Raw genomic sequence first — 22,531 nt, forward strand, 5'->3', positions numbered from 1 at the left:
GTCTGCACTAATATGAAAGCAGGCTTTACTTAGTAATCTCTCCACCGTAAAAACGGATCCTTAAGAGTTTTGTTACATCAAATATCTCATTAAAAGAAAATTCCTATAACTTTAATAAATAAAAGAGGAGAGATCCATCCATGAAATGACGACATTTTTTCTATCAGAGCATTGAAGCCAAATACTTCAGGGAAGCTTAAATTTGTTTTACCCCACAGCCTACCGAAGAGAAAAGAGAAAGCTAATAGTTCGATTTGAGAACCAAAGCAAAGACAGTAATGAAATTAGTTGATTCATAATTATAACAATCGAATCGAACCAAGTGAACCGACTACTAAACATGTTCGATTTTATTATCGTACCAAAAAAAAAAAATAGTTGACCCAGAATGAATCAGCAATCCGTGCAACTTGACTATTTTTTAGCTAACTGGTCTGATCTTTTCCTTCCGCAAAGTTACACAGGTACTTTAGTTATTTTTATTATTTTTATAAAATAACTCAATAAAAAAAAAGAGGAGATGATAAAACATATACTTATAAAATGGCCCAGGAGATAAGGAATAGGAGAGAAGTTACAAACATATTCTTATATACTTTGTATTGACCCATGAGATAAGCTATAGAGAAGTTTATACGCAAACTTCTCTTCTATAGCTACAATAAATAGCATGAAAATATAATAAAATAGTAATAAGAATAAAGTGTAATCTTTCTTCTATATATAATTAACCAATCCAAATCTGTCAATCAAGAACCACAGAGTAGTAGGATTTAGAAATAGTGAAGAGATAGATAAGGTTTACATCATAATCAAATAAAGGCACCAAGAAGATATCAATCATCATACATACAATTCCTTCAAATAAATAGTGAAATTTTTTGTTTCATCCCCTGTTTGTTAGGCTTAAATTTATTTCACTCCTTTTAATTTTAATCTTATTTGTGTCACTATTTTTCATCATATTTAACTAATTTATGGGCCAAATTTGAAAATACTAATTAGCCAAATATGATAGAAATAACAACAATTTTAATCTGAATATAATCGAGAGTAAAATGATAAGAATAAAATTATCAGGCCAAGTAAATTGAAATCTAATTACACGAGTAAAGTAAAATGTAATTTTTCCAGTGAGATAGTAAAAGGATTGCGATCTCCAATGCACCGTCCAAAACGATTCAATATCCATTTGATTTCTGACTACAAAGATGCTTTTTGGTCAATAATTTTGATACCGTACATGCACCATTTTTGTACTAGATAGAGTTTTTTTTTTCTTCTTCTTCTTAGACTTATTATACTTATTATTGGTGATATATTGACCTTATATGTTTATTATTTATTGTCCTTATTCGGAAAATTAGAAGTACGTATATAGAATCTCCTGCCTCTCCAAAAACTTGTCACGTGCCCATTAATTTCGAGGCATTTATTTTTATCCGGTACCGGAGAAGAGAGTGAAGACTAAGTTAATATGATAATTTATCACTATATATATATATATATATATAGGTTAAATATATTTTAACATCTCCTTATATATGTCTAAAAGGATAAAAGTTTTTATACTTATGACTAATATAGAGATAAAGTAATTTTAGACATAAATATAAGAGGATAAAATGTATTTAGTATATATATATATATATATATATATATATATATATATATATATATATATATATATATATATAAAAGGATTAGGCTACTATCAGCCTATATCAATAGAATACTATATGTGTATGATTTGAGTTCAACGTAGCACATTTCTTAGATGAGCCGGATTAGTTATCGAGCAGTGCTCGAAATAATAAAACTTTTCAAATATGAGAATCATATAATTTTAAAATATCTTGATACTAATAAATTTTTATTGAGTATTTTTGAAACTATCATTCTGTGAATCGAATTTAGAACTGGATTTCTATTTTTTTTTTTATACTAGAGTGGGTCTTCTCATAAACTTATTTATTCAAATAGTCTACTCTTCAAACTTAATATCAAAAGGGGGCAATATTGAAGATGCTAACTGCCTACTCATAGTTCTGAAATGAAATATGCTGAACTTATAGCATTATATGTAAGTTGTAAAGCATTAAAAGATTCATATAGATATATATCAAAAACTCATCAAACTATACTTAAATATTGGAAAGATTATTTTACTCCCGTATAAGTTAATTGAAATGGTTTATAGAAGGATTCTTTGTTATACATGGCAAAAAAATTATTCATAAATATTTAATTCTAGGTCGTGGAATAAGCATTAGGATATTCTTGTATAAAGTGGTTTATACTAGTATATGAATTAAATAATATTTATCTCAATACTAGTTAACTAATTCCTAATTCTCTCTTCTTATCCATCCCCTATAAAAAATATTTTAATCATTTATCAAAATATTTCTATTTTTTATATCACAGCAAGTATAATAATTACAATATTGTAATGTTTTATAACTAAACACCATAATTTTGTTATAAGTTTTGTTATACATATTTAAAAAATAAGCATTCCTAAATTAGTCTAAAGAGTGATATTTGGCGTCTGTTAACTCAAAACTGTCACATCTTAGGGATGTTCTAGGATTTCAATCTAATAAATTTCAGTGACAATTATATAAAAGAAAGACTTAATTATGGTGACGAGCAAATAAAGGAGTAGACAATAACACTGACATGCTAATTAAATAATAAGTTGCAAGTAACATTATTTAATGTGGCTTCTAACATCATCCCTTCATGCGGAAGCAATACCAGTACTTTTTAGAATTTATTAGGAATTGACAACTCACTCGTATTAAATATCTTGTCACTTTCTATTTGGATTTTACTAGATAAGGTGTCTAATTTGCATCATTTAGTCGTTGGAGAATTTATTCTTACATATTGGATTAAAATTACTTGCCTAATATACATGTAGAATATATTTTTTTTAAACGTTAGGTTGGGTTTCGGTTCTCGATCCGAGAGAGGGTATATTTCCTTGCAAACTTGGTATATTATCATCTATAAATTTACTTTCGAGAGCTGGAATGAAGAAAAATCTAACGTAGCAACTCTCACCTACCGTCAATGCGTTCCCATCTCCCCACGTACACCCCAGCTCACCCATGCATGCCGACACGTGGCACCTCGTCCATCTCCACCCGGCTCTTTCTTAAGCTCCCACCCGTGCCGCCGCACACAAATAGGAAGAGATCGTCGGGAGAGAGGAAACCACGGCAGAAGGCATCCCACGATGGGTCGGACGGCGGTGGTGATCTTGCTGCTCGTGCTCTCGTCATGGCGTATGACGATGGGAGAAGGAGAAGGAGAAGGAGAAGGCGAAGGTGGATCGCGTAGGGGGCTGTTCATCTTGGAGAAGGCAGAGCAAGTGGTGAGGTCGGAAGGAGGGGAGGTGAGAGTGGTGAAGGGATTCGGGTTCCCGGAGGCTTGGCCGGAGGGGTGGGGTTGGGGGCTCGCCGGAGGCCGGCGAGGGCTCATGCACATTGGCTTCATTGCCATGGAGCCCAATACCTTGTTCGTTCCACATTACTTGGATTCGAGCCTAGTAATCTTTGTCAGAAGAGGTACTTAATTACCATCAAGTCTTGTTATAATTGTTCATAATATAAATATATATCAACTAAGGAGATACGCTTATCTTTATACTACTAAATGCTTCTTCTTTTTTCTTTGCTCTTAATGGGCTAAAAGCTCTGTAATTTTTTATTTCTTTTGAAATTGCCATGCACAATGATAAATAGGAGACGTGAAGGTTGGATGGATCTACAAAGATGCATTGGTAGAAAGGCAACTAAAGATGGGAGACATCATTCACATCCCCTCTGGGTCCACCTTCTACATGGTCAACACTGGCAAAGGCCAAAGGTTGCAGATGATTTGTAGCATAGATGCTTCTGAAAGCCTAGGATGGAGTCCTTATCAGGTTTATTATAGAATCCAAAATTGAAAAGAAAGAAAAGAGAAAAGAATAACGTCATGATATTATCTTGCATTATCTAGCTTGCATCAAATAATATTGTACTTAATTTGCAATATTATTTTGCAGGCTTTCTATGTTGGTGGAGGAACGCATCCACAGTCGGTTCTCGCCGGCTTCGATTCCGCAACACTGGCGGTTGCCTTCAACGTAACGCTTAACCAACTTGAACATAAGAAAGATGAATGAATTCTTCTTAGTTTGCTTTCTGATGAATGGGAGTTTAATTTGATATTTGTAGGTCACCACTGAAGAATTGCACACTTTGTTGAGGAGCCGAACCACCGGTCCTATTGTTTATGTTACCGGCGAGGCTGCAGAGCGACCGCCGCGCCGGGAGAGAGACTTGGACCGACGAGGCGAAGGCGGAGAAGAGATTAATGGATCATGGACATGGAGGAAACTTCTCAATGGCATTCTCGGAGGGAAGTCTGACGCCGAGGATAAGGATAAAGGTAAGGCGGTCCGGTCGCCGGATCCTTACAACCTCTACGACCACGATCCCAACTACCGGAACAAGTACGGGTGGACTATCGCGCTTGGCGAAGAGGAGTACCATCCTCTCAAGCACTCCGACATCGGCGTCTACTTAGTCAACCTCACCGCGGTTAGTGATTAAGCATGTTTATCTAAGACCTTCACTTGATATGTACCTTTATTATGATTACTAACGAAATGATTCCGTATCAACCTAAGGGATCGATGCTGGCGCCGCACGTGAACCCTACGGCGACCGAGTACGGCGTTGTACTCGGAGGATCCGGGACCATTCAGGTGGTCTTCCCTAACGGGACGACGGCGATGAACGCTGAGGTGGCGGCAGGCGACGTCTTCTGGATTCCTCGATACTTCCCCTTCTGCCAGATCGCGTCCCTGAGCGGGCCGTTGGAGTTCTTCGGGTTTACAACGTCGGCGAGGCGCAACCGGCCGCAGTTCTTAATCGGCCAGAGCTCAGTGCTCAGAGCCATGGTCGGGCCGGAGCTGGCGGCCGGGTTCGGAGTCAGCGAGGAGCAGCTCAGGGATGTGGTGGAGGCTCAGAAGGAGTCTATTATATTGCCTTCCTGGCCGGAGAAGGAGAGGAGAGGAGGAGGAAGAGGGGAGGAGGAACTTTTACTTATTAATAAGATGGCATATGCTTGAGCTTATTTTAGGTGTTGCTTTGTGAAGTCTCTCTCTCTCTATATATATAGTATGTGAATATAGTTTGTTTGTGAGGTCTTTTGTAGTTGTGTTTTATGGTATTTTGAACTCTTGTTAGTTTATTTAATAAAGGAGGGAAGTTGGGCTTCTTAACCTCAATTAGACTTTACCCTGGAAGAATGTATGTAAGTTTCTTTGGGAATTTAGTATAGTAATGCAGAGCAGAGCAATATCCATGTCTTCGGTTTTTATTCAGCATTCAAGAACAGAAATTGCTAAACTAATGAAGAACATAGCAAATTTAGACTTTATTTTTTTTTTGGAGAGTGAGAGAGCTAGTTATAGATTTAATGTAATACATTAAATAGGAGAGTAAGTAGGAACAAAAATTTCCAAGAATTTCGGAATTTTGCAGTGTGACAGAAATTAATAGAAAAATAATAATCTAAATTCACGACAAAGTGATATTTAGAAACAGATAGATTTAGAATTTATTGTTCGATCTATGACGTCAGCGACTGTCGTATATTATCAATGACGTCAGAATGACTGCGAACGCTGACAACCACACAGCACTCGCTGTCACTTTCACATGCTTGGAGTCAAAACGACAGCCGACGCTGACACCTCAAAGCGAATAATCCACATTTTTGGGATATTTTGATATCTACTTTCTTGAACCACCAAAGAGAAAATTCCCAAGATTTATTTCATAGAGCAAAAGAAGAGAGAGAGTGCACAATGGCCTCCTTAGGTAATGTTAAACAGTCAAAAGGATGGCATAGAACAGCTAAAATATCTATAGCACAAAACTAACTACATATTACTATAATTTACAAAAGAACTAGCCAGAGTTCTAGTATAGAAAGATTAGCAGCATTGCTGGTTTCAGTGGGCATTGGAGATCATTGATATCTTTAGACTCTTCTAGTGTATTGGGAGGTTGTGCCAATTCAAATATCAGCAAGAGAATTATGACTCTGTGCTTCTCCTTGACTGTCCAGTGGCATGTACTGAGCCATGATTGCACGAATCTCTGAATCCATGTATCTCTGGGTTCATACAACAAAAAAGACAACAGTAAGTCTTGCAAGATTAAATGAAGTATAGAATCTAGTATGTGATAATGTGATATATATCAAATTTTTATATGGAATTTTGATGGCAAAGTAAGTGCATGAACTCAAGGACTTCAAGTTGTTCTTCCTTGTAACATTGCAAGACTAAAGAAAGAGAATTAAAAGAAGGAAATTTTCTTTACCCTTAGTCTATACTTGTACACTGCATATGCTCCAACTCCAGCTATAGACAAGCCAAAGAAAATAACCCAGAGGAAGCCCAAGCCAACCTCCGAGGAACCCTCTTTACCTATACAGCATCCACAAGGCAAAATTAGCTTCTATTTGACACGATCAAAACTAGCCAAGCGGCATCGAAGTATCTAATGATAGTTAATTAACTCTTCTAATCAAGGATTGCTATATTTCTTATTCTTAGAATTCATATACTTTGACAGATTACTATCAGAAGTTACTCACTTATACAAGTGTCATGTTCTTTAATGTATAACAAATCACCGCTGCAGCTGCATTCATAACTACCCCATGTATTAATACATTTGCAGTCTTTGCACTGACAAGCAGTCTTTTCCTTGCACTCATCAATATCTGAAACAACTTGCTGTTAGAAACTACGACAGAGAGAAGGAATTCCATCAAATGTAGTAAGAAGTATATATTTTTTAAACTATTTTCTTTGCTCTGCAAGATTGTCAAAGGACGAGTATCATTTTGTTGATACCTTCGCATGTGTTAATGCCATCACCCTTAAGACCGGGTGGACATTTGCATCCTTCAGACTCTTCATTCTACAAGATCCATATAACATTCTCAGTATAAAAGCATATACCCACTGCCAAAATAAAGGTACTGCCACCTCTATACTTACTAAGCAAGCAGAGTATGTCTTGTTATCTCTGGTAAATTTCCAACACCCGCCATTGTTAATCACACACCTGCCAGATCCAGAAGCTGTCGAAGAAAGCAATGTTAGTCAGACGCATGACTATAGACAAAAATAAATCTGCGATGAGGTACAGAGACATGGAGACGGTTGTACATTTTGAAATAGATATATAAGGTAATGAAACACTCCTAAATTTATGTTAGACATGAAAAATTTGTGTAACAACACAAAGCCATCACGATGATTTTGGGAGCAGTATTTGATGATTATTTTTAGGAGTATCATAATATGTCAGGATGCTCAAAATATGGTCTCCTACTGTCTCTAAACAGAGAACTTGAAATACTACGAGTCGAGTAGGATTTCAATTCAGACCATCAGTTCTGATCTCAAATGCTTATCAGTTCCCGAGATATTGCAATCCTGACACTAACAAAAGATCGGAAGAAGTTGGGCTGTTTTACCTAGTCAAGATTGAAACAAGATGACAAAAGCTAAAACCAAAAAAAGGAGTGCTAAAAGCACATAATCTTTGGCAGAATATTCGGTGATCCCTATAAATTTTCATTTATTTCACAATGCCATCTATTAACTAATTAAAGCTTAATTTCTAGCTTAGAAGTATTTAATATGGAATTGGTAGATTCCCAAAATGGTGACCATGATAGTGACATATGTGTACTAGAAAAAGACTATTACCAACATTTTAGTTGTTATACATCCACAGTACAGTTGTTTTGTATGGAGCATAGCCATCCAATATCTGGATAAGCTCTCTTCTTATGTTAAAAGGTCGAAATTGAGTTCCTACATGCTATTTGAAGAACTTAAAAGTTGCTGCATTTCAGAGAACCTCAGGTTAGAGGAGATGATGACACAAAAATTTCAAAGGAAGAACTGAATTGGACTACAGAATGTGATAGATATTATGAAACACTCAAAATTTCAACACTCCACAAATATGAGATGAGTGTGATTATATAAGACAAAATGAAATTAAAAGAAAATAATGCTCAAAAGACTAGATTATTAGGAGAAGAAATTTATTCTCATACATGTAATACTGCCAAACCTGAAAGCATCTAGATGATGCTCAGATCTTTCCCTTTCAACATTTTAGCTCAATTAGCATGTTACTATCACTAGTAAATCATAGAACTTTAGGACATTAAATATCAAAAGTGTACCTTCACAATGAGTATATCCATCACCGACAAACTTTATGCCTCGGACAACAGGACACTCACATACTCGTCCACGAAAAGTATCCTAGAGTGATAAGCAGAAGTTCTAAAAAAGTTGGCAAAATGATGGACTTCACAATATCATTTAAACAGCATACAAAAAAAACAAAATCAAAAAGTACCTTGCATGCACTGACACCAGAAGCCTGATCATGCCAGCAACCTCCATTATTTTCCAGGCATTCATTTGTTTCCATGTCTAAGTGAACAAGAGTCAAGTACAGTTTAGATAAATGCCAACAAAAGATGCTCCTTATACATGTAGATCAGTGTAACCAAGATTAGCAAAGGTCCAATGAGAAGTTCCACCAACCTTCACTGAGACAAACAGCTGGTTCAGTGGTCTCCTCAAAACCTGAACATAAAGCTTTGAGCACTGCACTTTTGCCCAGCTTGCCTGAAAAGAAATAACTTGCAAACATTAATAACAAAATTCAGCAACATAGTTTTCTCACAAGGTTATTAAAGAAAGAACAGACCTCTGTATTGTCGGTTATTAATGATAAGTGTTGGCAAGATAGTGACATCACCTCGAGAACCTTGGCCAATCTAAAGACCAAACCGTCAATGATCAAAAGAATTAGAACAAACAGCAAAGATGTGAATTCCTAGTTCTCACGGGAAAATCATCATAGGTTAAAACAGTATTTAACCTGTGCTTCTTGCTCAGCTTTAAGAATTGGATTCTCTTCATCTGCTTCAGGATCTCCAATACATTTATCTATCTCTTTTAATTCTAGGCCTGAAAAAAATTAGCTGCTACCATAAGCTATTTATTTTCTATAATGAATTAATTGCTCACCAAATCAGTAAATGAATACTGACAAGACAATACATTCATGATGCAGATGCTAAAACTCATCAAAGCACATGAGCCAAGTGTAGTAAATCTCACCCAGTGATTGAATTACTTGATCAGCACATTCCTTGTTGTATTTATTTTCCTTCATTGGGCATCTAATTGCAAAGTCAGTTACATAATCCCACCACAACCATGGCTTCCCAGTTTCATTAGCAACCTTAAACAAGCAAACCTGGCGTAAATTTTGAATCACAACTTCTCTTCCATCATACCCTGTGGTAAAGTCCTGCTCTGGATCTGGCGCACAATATCTACCATTGTTGATGCATTGTGATTTGCATTTTTTGCTCTGGATAAAAGATTCAGGACAAAACCAAGTGATATAGTGAGGAGTGAACTGGGTGTAACCCTTTTGCTCAAGTATTTGTGCGACTCCTTTAAAGCTCTTCACAAATTCCATCTGCATGTCACATTTAGGACCACATTTGTCGTTGCTGTTTGTCCAAAGCTCGTACTCAACACGCTCATCAGGATGAAGTATAGACTCTCTCCAGTCCAAATAGACATTAATCATGTCACCATTCTCTACAGCCTCTTTAAGGCTATCCCCGAGTTTTTTCGTTATAAGTGCTGCCGGAATAGTGATATTCTGTATATAGTTTGCACCGCCACTGCCTTCTTCAGGTGTATCCATTGTTAATAAAGGTTCCACCTTGTCGTCAGTAACAAGGACTGCAGCAGCTCCAGCATTTTGTGCATTCAATGCCTTAGTGGTGAAATAACAGTCTGCTCATAAGACAAACAACATTAACCAAATAAAATGAATGCTCATGATCTTGCTACTTTCGTTTACTGAAAAGTTTCTATCTCTACAACTTAGCTTCAATCATAATATATTAATATGTATCATATCAGTAACTTAGCTAACTACACACAAGTATATTTTAACTAGAACCCATGATTCTAACAGTCATAGTTGGAAATATTTCTCCAGGAACACTGCAAACAACTATCGAAATCATAAGAAGAGTTCTACTATGACGACATAGTGATGGAATTCCTTTAGCCTAGTCTCTCATGGCACCAATTAATTGATTTACTAACAAAAAGATCACACCAAGAATATAAATTGCATTCTCAAATCAATTGAACTTTATAGATGTTCAATTAACAGATTCAGATCACCTGACTGTTATATCTCTAATAACAAACAGCATAATTTTCTATATCACTGATTGATGAGGAACAAAGCAATTTGAAATACTATAACACTCACCTCCTCGATCGACGAGTAGAAAGGTTGGGAGAGCTCCTGATTTGGATTTGAAGGATTGATCGAATTCATCAAAGCTTCTACAACCCTTTCGATTAGCTTTGGGGTAAACCACAATCCCGCGCATTGTTCCACCATACTGAGGAATCCCAAAATTCCCAATAGCGCATTCATAGACATCTTCCAAGGATTTGGGCGAGCTTATTTTTAAGCTATTCTTCTCCACCAAAAATTTCCCATCACCGAGGCCCAAAAGAAGCAATACGCACAAAGAAACCCATAGCTTTCCTATCATTCTCGCTCCAATCAAAGAACCCAATTGCTCGTAGAGAAGAGAAAGTAAAAGAAGAAAAGACTCAAAGAAGCCAATCCCCTGAACAAAACTCTACTTTTAACAGAATTTTGCGGTCAAAATTTTCTAACTTGAATCGAAAAATTCCCTAAAACCTCAATCAAGGAGACAATCCGGATCAACAACACTGTTGTTTCTCCGTGATCTAAGATCAATAGGAAAAAAAAAACCCAACTCGAAAACCAAGCAACCCAGGCCCAACTTTAACTTGAAATCCAAGAAACCAACGCCACCCAGATGAGAAATACTAGAATTTCTTCTGTCCAAATTACGTAGTTTAACGGGAGCCCAGATAAAAAAAACTGCACAATTTTCACAAACAGGAGGCCTAGGTGACGACTCGATTATCCTTTCCGTATGAAATTATCCAGGGAAGAGGTCTAAACGATGGCTTACTACAAGAAGCTTCGCGTTCCTTGGAATTGTCGGCCGCCCTCTTTGTTTGTTTACCAAGGAATCAAAATGCATGAAGAACGTGTGCTTGGAAGCCATCAGAGCCGTCCATCTTTGAATATTGATGATTGCATGGACCAAAATCTCTACGTGTACTTCACAAAGCTTGGTCTCGCCGTTGCCGTGCACTTTGAGATCTATCTAATGTTATATACTTAAAGTGTGGAGTTCCCAAAGGAGAAGATTTTAAAACCAAAACTTTTGGATTCGGTAGTGGTAGTGGTAGTGGTTGACCAGTATCAGGAGGGTTTAATTATATTTACACCCTCTTACTATGACTTAATATCACATGACACTCCTGAAAGAATAAAATTATACAATTTACTCCTCATGAGAGAGTAGAATTATACAATTTACCTATAGAAAATTTCAACAAAAATTAGAAACAAAGTCTAGGAGAAATCCAAAATGGACTTACTTACTTTTCTAATTACATGTCTAACATTTTACTTTATTGGAGTTGAAGATAAAGCAACAACCTTTAGGATTTGTTACTTAAGCTATTTATTTTTATTCCTATTCCTGTGCACTTTCTGTTACGAACCGATTTAATTCGATCCAAAATAATTATGGACTCAATTAGGCTCGTAACTTTCAAAGGAATATGCGAACAATCTAATCGATGAATCTTTTTAAATTTTGGATATGTTGTCTCTCTTGGAAAGAGTTTTTTAACGAATTCAAGATCGCAGGATTTGGATGGTTAAATTTTGAGATATCGATCGAATAGTTGCCGAATGTCAGATATTTTATAAGTTAAAGAAAAAGATATTTTTAAGTATTTTAAAAGTTAAAGTTAGTATCCTAACATAATATTCCTATTTAGATATCATTTTGTTGGAGTACATCTGAAAGGAATGTTTTATAATCGTGGTAACGAGCAATGAATTTATTCTTTTCTTTTAACAATAGATATTATTCATTGGTCAAGTTAAGTTAGCTTATAATATGATATAAAAATTATAGGCAAAAAGAAGGGGTCAAATTATAAATAGCTTAAGGTCGAGATATTAAAAACATCACAAAAATATAGGGTGTTAATTGGAAATTTTCCTATGAAGAAAAAAGAAGTGAGCATTGTTAGGGGGGAGGGGGGAATGATATTTACTGAGCAATAATTATTGTGTACATAGCAATTTTCTTTAGGGAAGGTATGTGGGCAAGTATCTTCTTTAAATCCAAGGCTAATACAACTATTGCAACATAATACTCAGAATGAGAGAGAAGTAGGTTGACTACTCTTTGGCACAAGTTTTATATTTAACTACAGTAAATTACACAACGAAGAATAAGATATCAAGCCATAGGGCTTAGAAAAAAATATATATAGCAATCAGATTGCAATCTAGGTAGGATTGAAGGTGCAAAGATCTTAAGTTAGCATGCGCCGCCATTATGATCTAATAGTTAAAATAGAAGATACTGATGATAATGACGATGAAAGACTTGCACTCTCAAACACCAAACTAATAAAAAAGAAGAAGATGCAAAAAAAGACCTTACGAGTTTACGTGCATCCCTGGTCGGGTATCTCTTAGAGGAAAGCCAAGTGAGAAGAGGGAGCACATACATCGTAACGCAAGCTAGCACACCAACCTAGCACAAAGGTGACCATAAAATTTTTACCCAAACCCACAGCATAGTGTACAACACACCCTTACTACTACTCCCTTGCCACTATAGTCGGTAATAGTTAGGCACGAGATTAAAAAGGTGGCAACGGGGAGGAGATGATAGTGATGAAGCCGATGATGATAACAGTAAGTAGCAACGAGGATGGTTGCAATGACATTGGCGATCATAGAGGAAAGAAAATGATACTGAGGAAGAGAGCAAAAGGCAAAAAGAAAGAGGGGGTGAAAGAGGAGAAAGAGAGAGGAAGATCTTTAATTACGAAAGAGGAGAAAAAGACTTCTTCATTCCTCCTAGTCAAAAGTAGCTTAGGGCGGAGAGTAAGAGGAGGCTGCCGACAAGGAGGATAATAACTCAATAAATAAGAAGAAAAGAAGAAAAAAAAACCTAAGATTTAATGGAGTTGAGGAGTTTAATAGAAGGTAAGACTATGAATATATATTGGTTATTTTACTTATATTTGGTTATCAATAGTAATCTTTACTCTCTAAATATCAGTTCCGTCTTTGAGTATAACAGCTACACACGCAAAAGGAAAGCTTCATTAACGCGGAAACAGCAATTAGTTTTTAGATACCCGTTTACCAATAAATGCCAAAATAATTGTCACACATAAGTATTAACTACATCCATGACACCCATACCTTAATAATAACACTGGCTTATTAATTATTATTTATGATTATGAATGTGTGTATGTGTGTCTGAGAGAGAGAGAGAGAGAGGGAGAGAGAGAGGGAGGGAGAGAATATAACGCATCAAAAACTGGCATCTTTCTTGTTGGACTTGGCCACCATTGCAAAAAGCTCTCTTGTTGGTTTGCTCTTCTCCGCCACGCCATATAAAAAGAAGACCTTTCAAGGACTAAACAACCTTTGAAGGCAATTTAAGCTTCCCAACATTTTGGCCTTCTTGTGTCTCTTCTTCATCTGGAACACTCAATAATCAAAAGGAGCTTCTTTGCAAGGTATGGGAAATCTCTGTTTCATGTGAAATATGACTTGGGTTTTGTAGATTTTTAACAAGATCTAGCTCCTTATTTCATTAAGGTGGTCTCTCTTTTTTTTTCTCCAAGCTAATTTCTCACTTTCTTGGCTCTATTGATCTGTACCAGGGACAACATGGGTGATGACCATGAAGTTAATAGCCCACCTGATGATCCATTCTTAACCTGCTGTTGTTCTTGCCCTTGCTCTGTGTTTTCTTCTATCATTAGGGGGTTTGGGAGATGCCTCTTTGTGGCTTGCTTTCCTCTACTCCACTGCTGTGGGCTGGATGAGTCCAGGCACCATCACTGCAACCACCACCACAAGCACTTCAGATGAGCCATTCTTGGATGTGTTGATGGTATTTATGCCGATTCAATTGGATGTAGGCATAAGAGTATGCATATATGTTGGGTTTATTGCTCTCGGATTGATAAATGAGATGGCTTAATTTAGGCAATTCATTGTTCTTATTTGACATCATGGTTGTAGATTCAGCAGCTAATAAGTGGGATGAGTTCATATGATCTGGTATTTCAAAAAGGGAGCAGAAGGATATGCCCAAAGAATGTCATATTAGTATCAAATTTTCTTTTTAAAACATTGAAATGAGGTGATGAAGGTTAAAGATGGATTTGTTATGGGAAGAAGAAAGAGAACGAGGAAGGATCAAAAGGAAATTTTGAATGCTAATGAAGATATTATTCCCTAATCCTCCACTAGCTATTATTTGCAATCGAAATATTGTAATCCCACTTGAAAGCCGTCAATTTTTTGATCCATTTTGTATTTCTTTTAGACTTAATTACATTTTGCCCTCGTATATTTTAACTTTGTAACATTTTGTCTCTTTGTATTATAAAAACGTGCAAATATCTTTTGAGCCTTTCATGTTATTAAATTTACCTGTAACTTTTATTGACATGCATAGTAGATTGGGCGGATCAGATATTAGAGTTTAGGATGAAGAAGAGATGGCAAAATTGTTCGGATAGAGTGCAAAATTATTTAAAAATTAATTTTTAACTTTTCGAAGAATAATTTAATCTATATAAAAATAACTTATTATTTTTGTGCTTAACACAATAAGTTTTAAGTTTAGATTTTTAATAGTTTATTTATAGTACATAGAGTAAAGTAATACTGAGTTAAAATATAGGGAGTAATGCCAAATAGAGGTAGAAGCCAAGACTTTATGCTTGTAGATTTTTTTTTTCCATTCTTTTCGAGAGAAGTAGAAGCTTTATAATGTCTGAGGCTCTGAGTGCAGCCCCATTGGCTAGGTTCAAAGGAAAAGCTTGTCATCTTGCATTAAATAGTTCAAGATATTAAAACAAGCTCAGAAAGTCTCTTGAAATTTATAAGCATGATTAACCTATATATTCCAAGCATAAAAATCTAGAAAAAGATATAGATAACAGCCTAACAAGGCAATATTATTCCAAAAACAGATATACCTAAGCAAGAGCACGATTATAATCCTGATTAATTAAAGGGCAAGCCCAAAAATCTGGCATCTTGAGTTCTATTCTGCAGGTTATCCTTGCAGACCTTGTATCATCCAATGGAGCAAATGCCATCTACGTTCTCTCCCACCTGAAACAGCCAGCTTGGGCTGCCCTCCAGAACTCGCTAAATCACATGAGAATGGCATATACCATCTTAAAGAACATGTGGAAATCTTTGAACAAACTTTTATCCTTTCAAAGAAACTGATTCTGAAAAATAGAGTACCATACAAAGAAAATGACCTCCATATGTATCAGGAGCCACACATGAGAGTAAATGAAGCAAAACAAAATAGAGTGTATCTTTATTTAGCTCATCTGGTCTTTAGTTTTCTTAACTTGGAAAACTGATCAGAGAATAGACATGTCTATTTATCATAAATTTCTACCCAGATCTGTGAGTAGGATTTCACGCGTCTGCTTCTGGTTTCTCAAAGAGCTTCTTCAGCCAGTCAAAAGGCTGCAAAATAGAATCGAGCATACAAAGGTTATAATAAGGATATTATGAATAATATAAGGGAAGAAGAAATCAGTACAAAGACCAATGTATTGCACAGCATGAATTCAAAAGTTTACATGAAACTTCTGAGGAAATATTGAAAGAGAGTAAAAGTTAAGATAAGAAGTAATTGACCATAAAAGTTCAATATCCAAGTACAAGATACAAAATCGAGCATCTAGAAATTTAAATGACTAGGAAGCACCATAAACTCTAGCGTCTGAGCTTAACAACATCGTTACTGTTCTTACTCCATTCAAGTAGTAATGAGTACAATGGCACTACTAGCTACAATTTCTGAGATGGCTTCTACAATCAACAAGAATGCATGCAATATGCTCACTAAGTATGCCTTACAGCTCAGCTCACTAAGCCACTAGAAAAGTAAGCAAATCTAAGCGGGGCCTAGTTATATTCTATCTAAGGCGGAGACCTAGGCATTAAGATGGAAGTATTTTAAAACAAAGTAAATGACAATAGGAAAAGTAAGCATAATATGTTGTCATTTATTTATGGCCAATATAAATGATCTGAAAACTCATAAACACAAGCATTTCATGCCTGCAGATTGTTTAAAAAAATCAATTGAGAATTGGAGGTTATCTCATTGATTCTTAAGCCAAACAGACAGCAAATGGTTTTCTGCCAATCATTTTTAAAACCAAATCTAACAGTAAGTTGACGCTTAAAGAATTAAGCTTTTGAAACCTTTTAGAACACCACCAAATTCCCATCAAAGGTATTCTATTAAGTCATTCAAATCATTGGACTAACAGAACACATCATACTGTTAATCTAGGATCACTTCAATCAGTCAAAAAAAATATGAAAAGGACATCATAATACTTGAAAGAGATATACTGAAAAAGATCCACATAGATTAAACCAAAAAATTTAGGCAAAAAATGTTTCCTTTTTTTGTATATCGCATTATAACAAGATCAATAAATGCATAGTCCTCATCAAAGAGGAAAACATATCAGAGGTCACACGGATGTGAGGAAATCAACCATTTAACCTCAGATCTAGGGACATCGACCGAGTGAGACATAGATCAAGCAAATCGGAACATAATAGATAGAAACTTTGGTTGACCTGGACGAGCCAAAGGGCTGCGGTGGTGCCGGCGACGCCCCACGTGGCGGCGGAGGTGATGTCGGTGAACTGGGGGCGGAGACGAGGCCGGAGGAAGGTGAAGAGACTCGAGCTCGCCATTGCGACGTCGATGGACTGGGGGCCGGGGTTTGCCCTAATTGGCTTTGACGAAGAACGAGGAGGAAGGAGTCGAGGAGGTGAACTTTTGTGAACATACAATATACAATTACTTCAAGGATGCTGGATGCAGTCACCTCCGTGAGAGTAAGGTAGCTTTAACCGGTTATTACGATGCCGCAGTCGCACGCATTAGACTCGTAGCGGTCAAGAGGATCTAAACCCGATATATGATGGTTGAGCACTTGAACTGCTTAGCCAAACGGGTTCGGATCCTCTCCAGTGAAAAGTTTTCGTTAATTTTAACAAAATAGGTAACTACACCAATCACAGGAATAGCACGAATTACAATGCAGCTAAGGTTGCGGGCCAATAGGAGCCGTTGGATTTTAATTTGAATTAAGAACATAATCAAGTAAGCTCTTAGAAGTATAAGTACATGACAAGTTCTCCTATTAGCTCTTTCTTGTGCTAATTAGTTTTTATTAATGAGCAATGCGGATGTTCTCTCTAAAAGAATGGGCAAATTACAAATTGATTTTGCCTAAAATCAAAATATCCACCAAAACTTTCATTTATATCATTTTGCCGGTTTAGACTAATATGAAACTATTAATTTTTTCATCTAAATTTAACAGAATAAATATAAAAAATATTTGAGAAACTTTTTTCACCATAATGAATATTAAACTTTTCTATTTATTAAATTTACTTAATTTTTGAATCATATTCTTCAATTTAAAATAAAATACACTTTCAACGTTTTATATATTCTTCTTTCTAAGATTATAAACCTCAAGTCTTAGTTAATTATTATCTAACTATCACAATGCACTTCTATAAATATGCGATTATGATTAAAAAATTTCAATTGTCTATTATAAAATTATGAATCTAAGGTATCATAGTAATTTATACTTTCTCTATTATGTTTGGAGGAAAAAGCTAATAATTTCACATTAGTTTAAACTACATAAGACAGTTATATAAATAAAAGTTCAAAGAATAGTTTAGGTTTTGGCATAACCATGCAATGAGTAATTTGGAATTTACCAAACCTGCATGAATAATTTTCAGCAGAAAAAAGAAATATACTGAACCAGAAAGAGAGGGAAATGAATGACCATATCATGCCAATTTTTTTATTCAATCAAACAACAGTACAATCAAAACATAGTGCTACAAGCAAAGATGGTTTGTTTGTCCAAGCTACCTCCTTGCCCTAATATGGCTCATGGTTATTAGTATGCAAAACAATAATACAACATAGCCAGCAGTAGGGCATTGCCAGCACCCACAAATCTCTAAACTGACAAACTAAACCGAGTTAGGAAGGCGCTTAGCCTCCATGTCTATTTTACTCTCAGAGGCAGCAGGATTTCGACGACCCTTATCAGGGCCACCAATAACTCCCCATGTCTCAAACTGCCTCTGCCGTGCCCTTGCCCTTTCTTTCTCTTCCTCTGATTTTGTTGAGAAACAGTATGGGCAAGATACACCATACTCCCATTCCGGAGATTCCATGTCTTCATCGCTCACAGGTTGCTTACAACCATAGCAGAGCTTATAGGTTCCTTGATCCAAACCATGCTCCACGGAGACTCGTTTGTCAAAAACAAAGCACTCCCCTTCCCAGAGGCTCTCCGTCTTTGGCACTTTCTCAAGATACTTCAATATCCCGCCTTCTAGATGGTAAACCTGGAAAAGATAGCATAACATAAACTTAGGAAGGACTAAACAACGTATAACCTATGAACAGAAAAAAAGAAAAAACAGAAGATCATATAAATAACCCAACCATAAAGTACACCTACCTCTGGATGTTTTACAAATAGATGCAACACAGACGTACTCTAGAAAGACAAGCAAGAAAGAATCTAAAATCTCATGATATATATGTGATGAGTATGAAAATTTTTTCAAAGAAGAGCTAGCCAAATAACAATAGAGACATATTTGTAAACTTTTTATCCACATTAGAAGAGGACCAAGGCTTACAGACTTTAGACTTACAGTAAATAAACTATAATGGCACTAAAACTAAATGAACATAAACTAATGACTAGCAATATAATCATTAGCAGTCTCGTGTTAATCAGACTACCAAAACAGTAGTGACATGAGGTACTAAATAAAAAACCAGGAAGACCTTTTCGAAATTACTAACTACTAAGTAAACAAATAGCTATGCAACGGCCACTTCAATAAAACAAGAATACATGATGGTAATTCAGGTGTACTGTACCTCTTTAAAACCCTTGCTGAGGAGAAAGCTTGAGGCCTTCTCGCATCTAATTCCACCAGTGCAATACATTGCAACACGAGGTAGTCTTCTAGACTCTACATCCTGAATTTCCTCTTCAATAATACCATTCAAGCTACTGTTTGATTGTGACAGTTCGTTCTCAGATTCAGTCAATTTAAATTGTTCATCAACCCAAGATGGAAACTTGCGGAATGCTGTTGTACATGGGTCAACAGCTCTTTTAAATTTTCCAATCCGAATTTCATATGTGTTACGCACATCAATTACCATCTGCCAAAGTGCAGGACAGAACCAAGTCAAAGAAAAGAATCAAAAAAAAATTCAGAGAAATATATGCTGCTGTAGGTCTTTAAACTACTTACAGTATCTGGATCACTTATTAATGCATTCCAATCTTGTGGCTTTACATACTTCCCGACCATTTTGGTAGGCATCACACTTGGATCTCCAAAAGTCACTATCTATTTATACATATGAAAGGCATAGGTAACATCCACTAAGCGCATTAAGTTTAATAAAAAGCCCCAGCAAAAGGTACTACCTTTTAAGTTAGCCAATAATACCTCTTTTTTCAACTTTACTCTCACATGATCCCATCGAAATGGTGCATCTTCCCCAGCTCCAAGGGGAGAATGACTAGTGTGACCATGATGAATAGCCTCGTCCTCTGGAGTAACAGGTGACTCCACTTGTCTTAGGCCTTTCAGGCGCTCATCAGCTTGAATAAAATTTAGAACTTTGTCCACTGACTCTCGTGTTCCACATAGGCTGCCATTGATCCCCTCTGGTGCAAGAATAATACCGCCTGAAACACGCTGAACAAAATCAGACATGTGAGGATCAGACACCAAACAATACAATTTAACAAAGCATAGATGTAAAAGAATCCAGCAAGACAGGGGACAAAGAATCCATCCTTCAACTGAATATTAATACAATATTTATATAAGAGAGGAGCAAAGAGGGAATTCATCAATTGAAGATGAGGTTGACTGGTGTATAGAGAGCAAAAGTTTTCTTCTGAATCAAAAACATGGTGATATATATGCGATCTAGCTTGGTTGGATAATGTTGTTATCCATTATCTCCTTCACTAGCCTTGCAATCTCTTCCTTCTTCTTGTACGGGCATAGATACAGCTACATGTTCACTAGTTTAGCCCCTAACACTATCTCTATGTGGTTTCAGCATCGTTAATGAGCATGTAAACATGCTAAAACTGAGATACTCAATCAATTCAAATCAAATTAGATGCACATCAGCCAACAAGATATGCCATCTAGAATTTTACTTTCAACCATCATATTTTAGGATATATAATAATATCAAGAGAAGGAAAGGAACTACATATTCTGCACCTCTAAAAAATAATTTCTAGAACAAAGCCTGTTTACTTCCAACAATGTTCAACAGATTTGTAACCTAACTTCCTAAACTAGGGTGTCATGATTAGGGCTGTCAAAATAGATTGTTGCGGCTCGCAGCTTGAGGCTCGTGAGCTCAATTTTTTGGCTCAAAATAATAATCACGCTGAACCAAGCTAGACTCAGCTCGTTGAGCTCAGCTCGAATTAGCTATATATATATATATATTCAGTTTTAAAACATACAGTAACATGTTGTAGCATAATTGGTTATGTTTTCCACTCTCAAATAATATGATCTGGGTCCGAATTCTAGGTTTTACAATGTAAAGGAATTAGTTTTCTTAAATTAGTTGGATCATATCTCCCACACTTGGAAACTAAGAGATAAGAATATAATAAAAAAATTTGAAAAATCGAGGCAACTCGATACTTGGGCAACCCGAGCTCGATCCCACATTAGTCAACTTGAGCTCGAGCTAAGCTAGACATTTCCCAATTTCAAGCCTAGCCAAGCTAACCTCAGCTCGCTCAAGCTCGGCTCATTTACAACCCTAGTCATGATATACTTGATCCTTTTTACTTTGATATCCAAACAAAAGGTATTCCCATTCAGAAAATTTTGGAAGATGTTCCTTTCATTTCCACCTGCCATGAGAGCCACACCCAAGTTATTCGTTATCTGTCATCTGTACTATTGACTCAAATCTTCAAATCTCTCTTTTCAATTCTTTTTGCTAAAGAAAGTCCAACATTTTCAATTATCAAACTAGTTTTCCATTACACAAATAATTATAGGGCAAGAAGCTAAAAGCTAATCCTGCAAAAGAAGCTTGGGACCTCACAGCATAAAACCAATACACAAAATACGAGAAATTCTACAGTAAGCTGAGGAAAGTAAGTTGTCAAAAAGTATTCAGTCTAAACATAAGCATGGTGCTCCCACAAGTGTAGCAAAATGCAGTCAACTAGATATCACAACCAATACAAATCAATTCAAAATTAACAAATAAATACACATAAAATTCAAAATAATTTCCAAAATCGAGGCTTTCCTCAACCAACTGAAACAACAACGCTTACCACTTCTTCGCACAACTCTTTGAGAGGTTTCCGCATCTCCGCGTGGTCCGGGAAATCCGCGAACCGGTAGAACGACACGACCACAAGCGCCGTCGGCGCATCCAAGCCCGCCTCTTCGGCGCCCGAAACGGCGATCGAGGAGCTCCGACTCGGAGCTCCCATCGCACGAATGGTGAGATTTGGCGCCTTAGCGTGGAGAAACTGGGGTTTCAGAGGGTAAGGACTAGGGCTTGGGAAGTGGGGAAGGGGTTGAGCTAGGGTTTTCTCCGTGGTGGTTCGAATGGAGCGAAGGAGTTGAGGGGTAGGGTTAGGGTTAGGGTTTGGAGATGGGCGAGAGAACATTCTTAGAGCCGTGGAAGCCGTCCTGGTTTTGCTGGTGGAGTAGATCTTGGACAGGGAGAGAAACGGCGGGGAGAGAAGCATTTGCCCATGGAAAAGGATTACGGCGGCCTAACGGGAGTTTTTTTTTAACCAAATCAAACCCGTTTTCAAATTCTTTTTTATATAAATGGCTTACTCCCAAAACTTAATACCAAAAATAGTTCTAAATAAAACACTAAGCTGTCGAGCATTTTACTTAGCCCAAAAGTGACCCAAAGTAAAATACTGATCAGATTAGTATTTTATCAAGTACAATACTAATTTGATCAATATTTTTAATAATAAAAAAATGCCGAGCATTTCAGTATTTTACTAGGAAAAAAAAGGATACATATAAAATACTAAAAAGTTAATTATTTCATTGTTATAAATACTAAACAATAA

At 36.3% G+C, this 22,531-nt stretch overlaps 3 protein-coding genes and 1 long non-coding RNA gene across 4 annotated transcripts; 2 read left to right on the forward strand and 2 right to left on the reverse strand.

The window, feature by feature from the left end:
* Positions 1-3,244: 3,244 nt before the first annotated feature.
* On the forward strand, positions 3,245-5,202 carry LOC140791170 (vicilin-like seed storage protein At2g28490). The gene is made up of 5 exons (XM_073141583.1): positions 3,245-3,575; positions 3,753-3,934; positions 4,058-4,138; positions 4,230-4,595; positions 4,685-5,202. Exons 1-5 carry the CDS (start codon positions 3,245-3,247, stop codon positions 5,126-5,128), a joined length of 1,404 nt encoding a protein of 467 aa, XP_072997684.1. The 3' UTR covers positions 5,129-5,202.
* A 614-nt stretch (positions 5,203-5,816) lies between these two features.
* LOC140790828 (vacuolar-sorting receptor 1-like) lies at positions 5,817-11,429 on the reverse strand. Its single transcript, XM_073141116.1, has 12 exons — positions 10,416-11,429; positions 9,233-9,925; positions 8,991-9,079; positions 8,817-8,886; positions 8,651-8,734; positions 8,460-8,536; positions 8,281-8,362; positions 7,076-7,158; positions 6,929-6,995; positions 6,667-6,795; positions 6,390-6,496; positions 5,817-6,180 (listed from the first exon to the last, which is right to left on the reverse strand). The coding sequence occupies exons 1-12, from the start codon at positions 10,705-10,707 to the stop codon at positions 6,082-6,084; spliced, it is 1,872 nt and encodes a 623-aa protein (XP_072997217.1). The 5' UTR covers positions 10,708-11,429; the 3' UTR covers positions 5,817-6,081.
* A 2,098-nt stretch (positions 11,430-13,527) lies between these two features.
* On the forward strand, positions 13,528-14,721 carry LOC140791008 (uncharacterized). Its single transcript, XR_012109509.1, has 2 exons — positions 13,528-13,816; positions 13,964-14,721. It is a non-coding gene; the product is annotated as an uncharacterized lncRNA (long non-coding RNA).
* Positions 14,722-18,166: 3,445 nt separating this feature from the next.
* LOC140791378 (rhodanese-like domain-containing protein 7) lies at positions 18,167-22,240 on the reverse strand. Its single transcript, XM_073141927.1, has 5 exons — positions 21,767-22,240; positions 19,884-20,135; positions 19,683-19,781; positions 19,300-19,590; positions 18,167-18,752 (listed from the first exon to the last, which is right to left on the reverse strand). Exons 1-5 carry the CDS (start codon positions 22,187-22,189, stop codon positions 18,372-18,374), a joined length of 1,446 nt encoding a protein of 481 aa, XP_072998028.1. The 5' UTR covers positions 22,190-22,240; the 3' UTR covers positions 18,167-18,371.
* Between the last annotated feature and the right edge of the window lie 291 nt (positions 22,241-22,531).

Source organism: Typha latifolia, chromosome 6 (assembly GCF_019914945.1).
Source record: "Typha latifolia isolate L0001 chromosome 6, TyphaL0001v2, whole genome shotgun sequence".
NCBI lineage: Eukaryota > Viridiplantae > Streptophyta > Magnoliopsida > Poales > Typhaceae > Typha > Typha latifolia.

What these genes read in the sequence shown, in the direction of transcription:
- LOC140791170 (XM_073141583.1), top strand. Translation starts at nt 3,245, where the DNA reads ATGGGTCGGACGGCGGTGGTGATCTTGCTGCTCGTGCTCTCGTCATGG. An exon ending in AGTAATCTTTGTCAGAAGAG is followed by an intron (nt 3,576 to 3,752) that starts GTACTTAATTAC and finishes AATGATAAATAG; the next exon opens with GAGACGTGAAGGTTGGATGG. An exon ending in ACTTAGTCAACCTCACCGCG is followed by an intron (nt 4,596 to 4,684) that starts GTTAGTGATTAA and finishes TATCAACCTAAG; the next exon opens with GGATCGATGCTGGCGCCGCA.
- LOC140790828 (XM_073141116.1), bottom strand. Translation starts at nt 10,707, where the DNA reads ATGATAGGAAAGCTATGGGTTTCTTTGTGCGTATTGCTTCTTTTGGGC. An exon ending in TAATAACCGACAATACAGAG is followed by an intron (nt 8,735 to 8,816) that starts GTCTGTTCTTTC and finishes ATTTCTTTTCAG; the next exon opens with GCAAGCTGGGCAAAAGTGCA. An exon ending in TGGCATTAACACATGCGAAG is followed by an intron (nt 6,796 to 6,928) that starts GTATCAACAAAA and finishes AAGTTGTTTCAG; the next exon opens with ATATTGATGAGTGCAAGGAA.
- LOC140791378 (XM_073141927.1), bottom strand. Translation starts at nt 22,189, where the DNA reads ATGCTTCTCTCCCCGCCGTTTCTCTCCCTGTCCAAGATCTACTCCACC. An exon ending in AAGAGTTGTGCGAAGAAGTG is followed by an intron (nt 20,136 to 21,766) that starts GTAAGCGTTGTT and finishes GATTTTGTTCAG; the next exon opens with CGTGTTTCAGGCGGTATTAT. An exon ending in GAGTAAAGTTGAAAAAAGAG is followed by an intron (nt 19,782 to 19,883) that starts GTATTATTGGCT and finishes ATGTATAAATAG; the next exon opens with ATAGTGACTTTTGGAGATCC.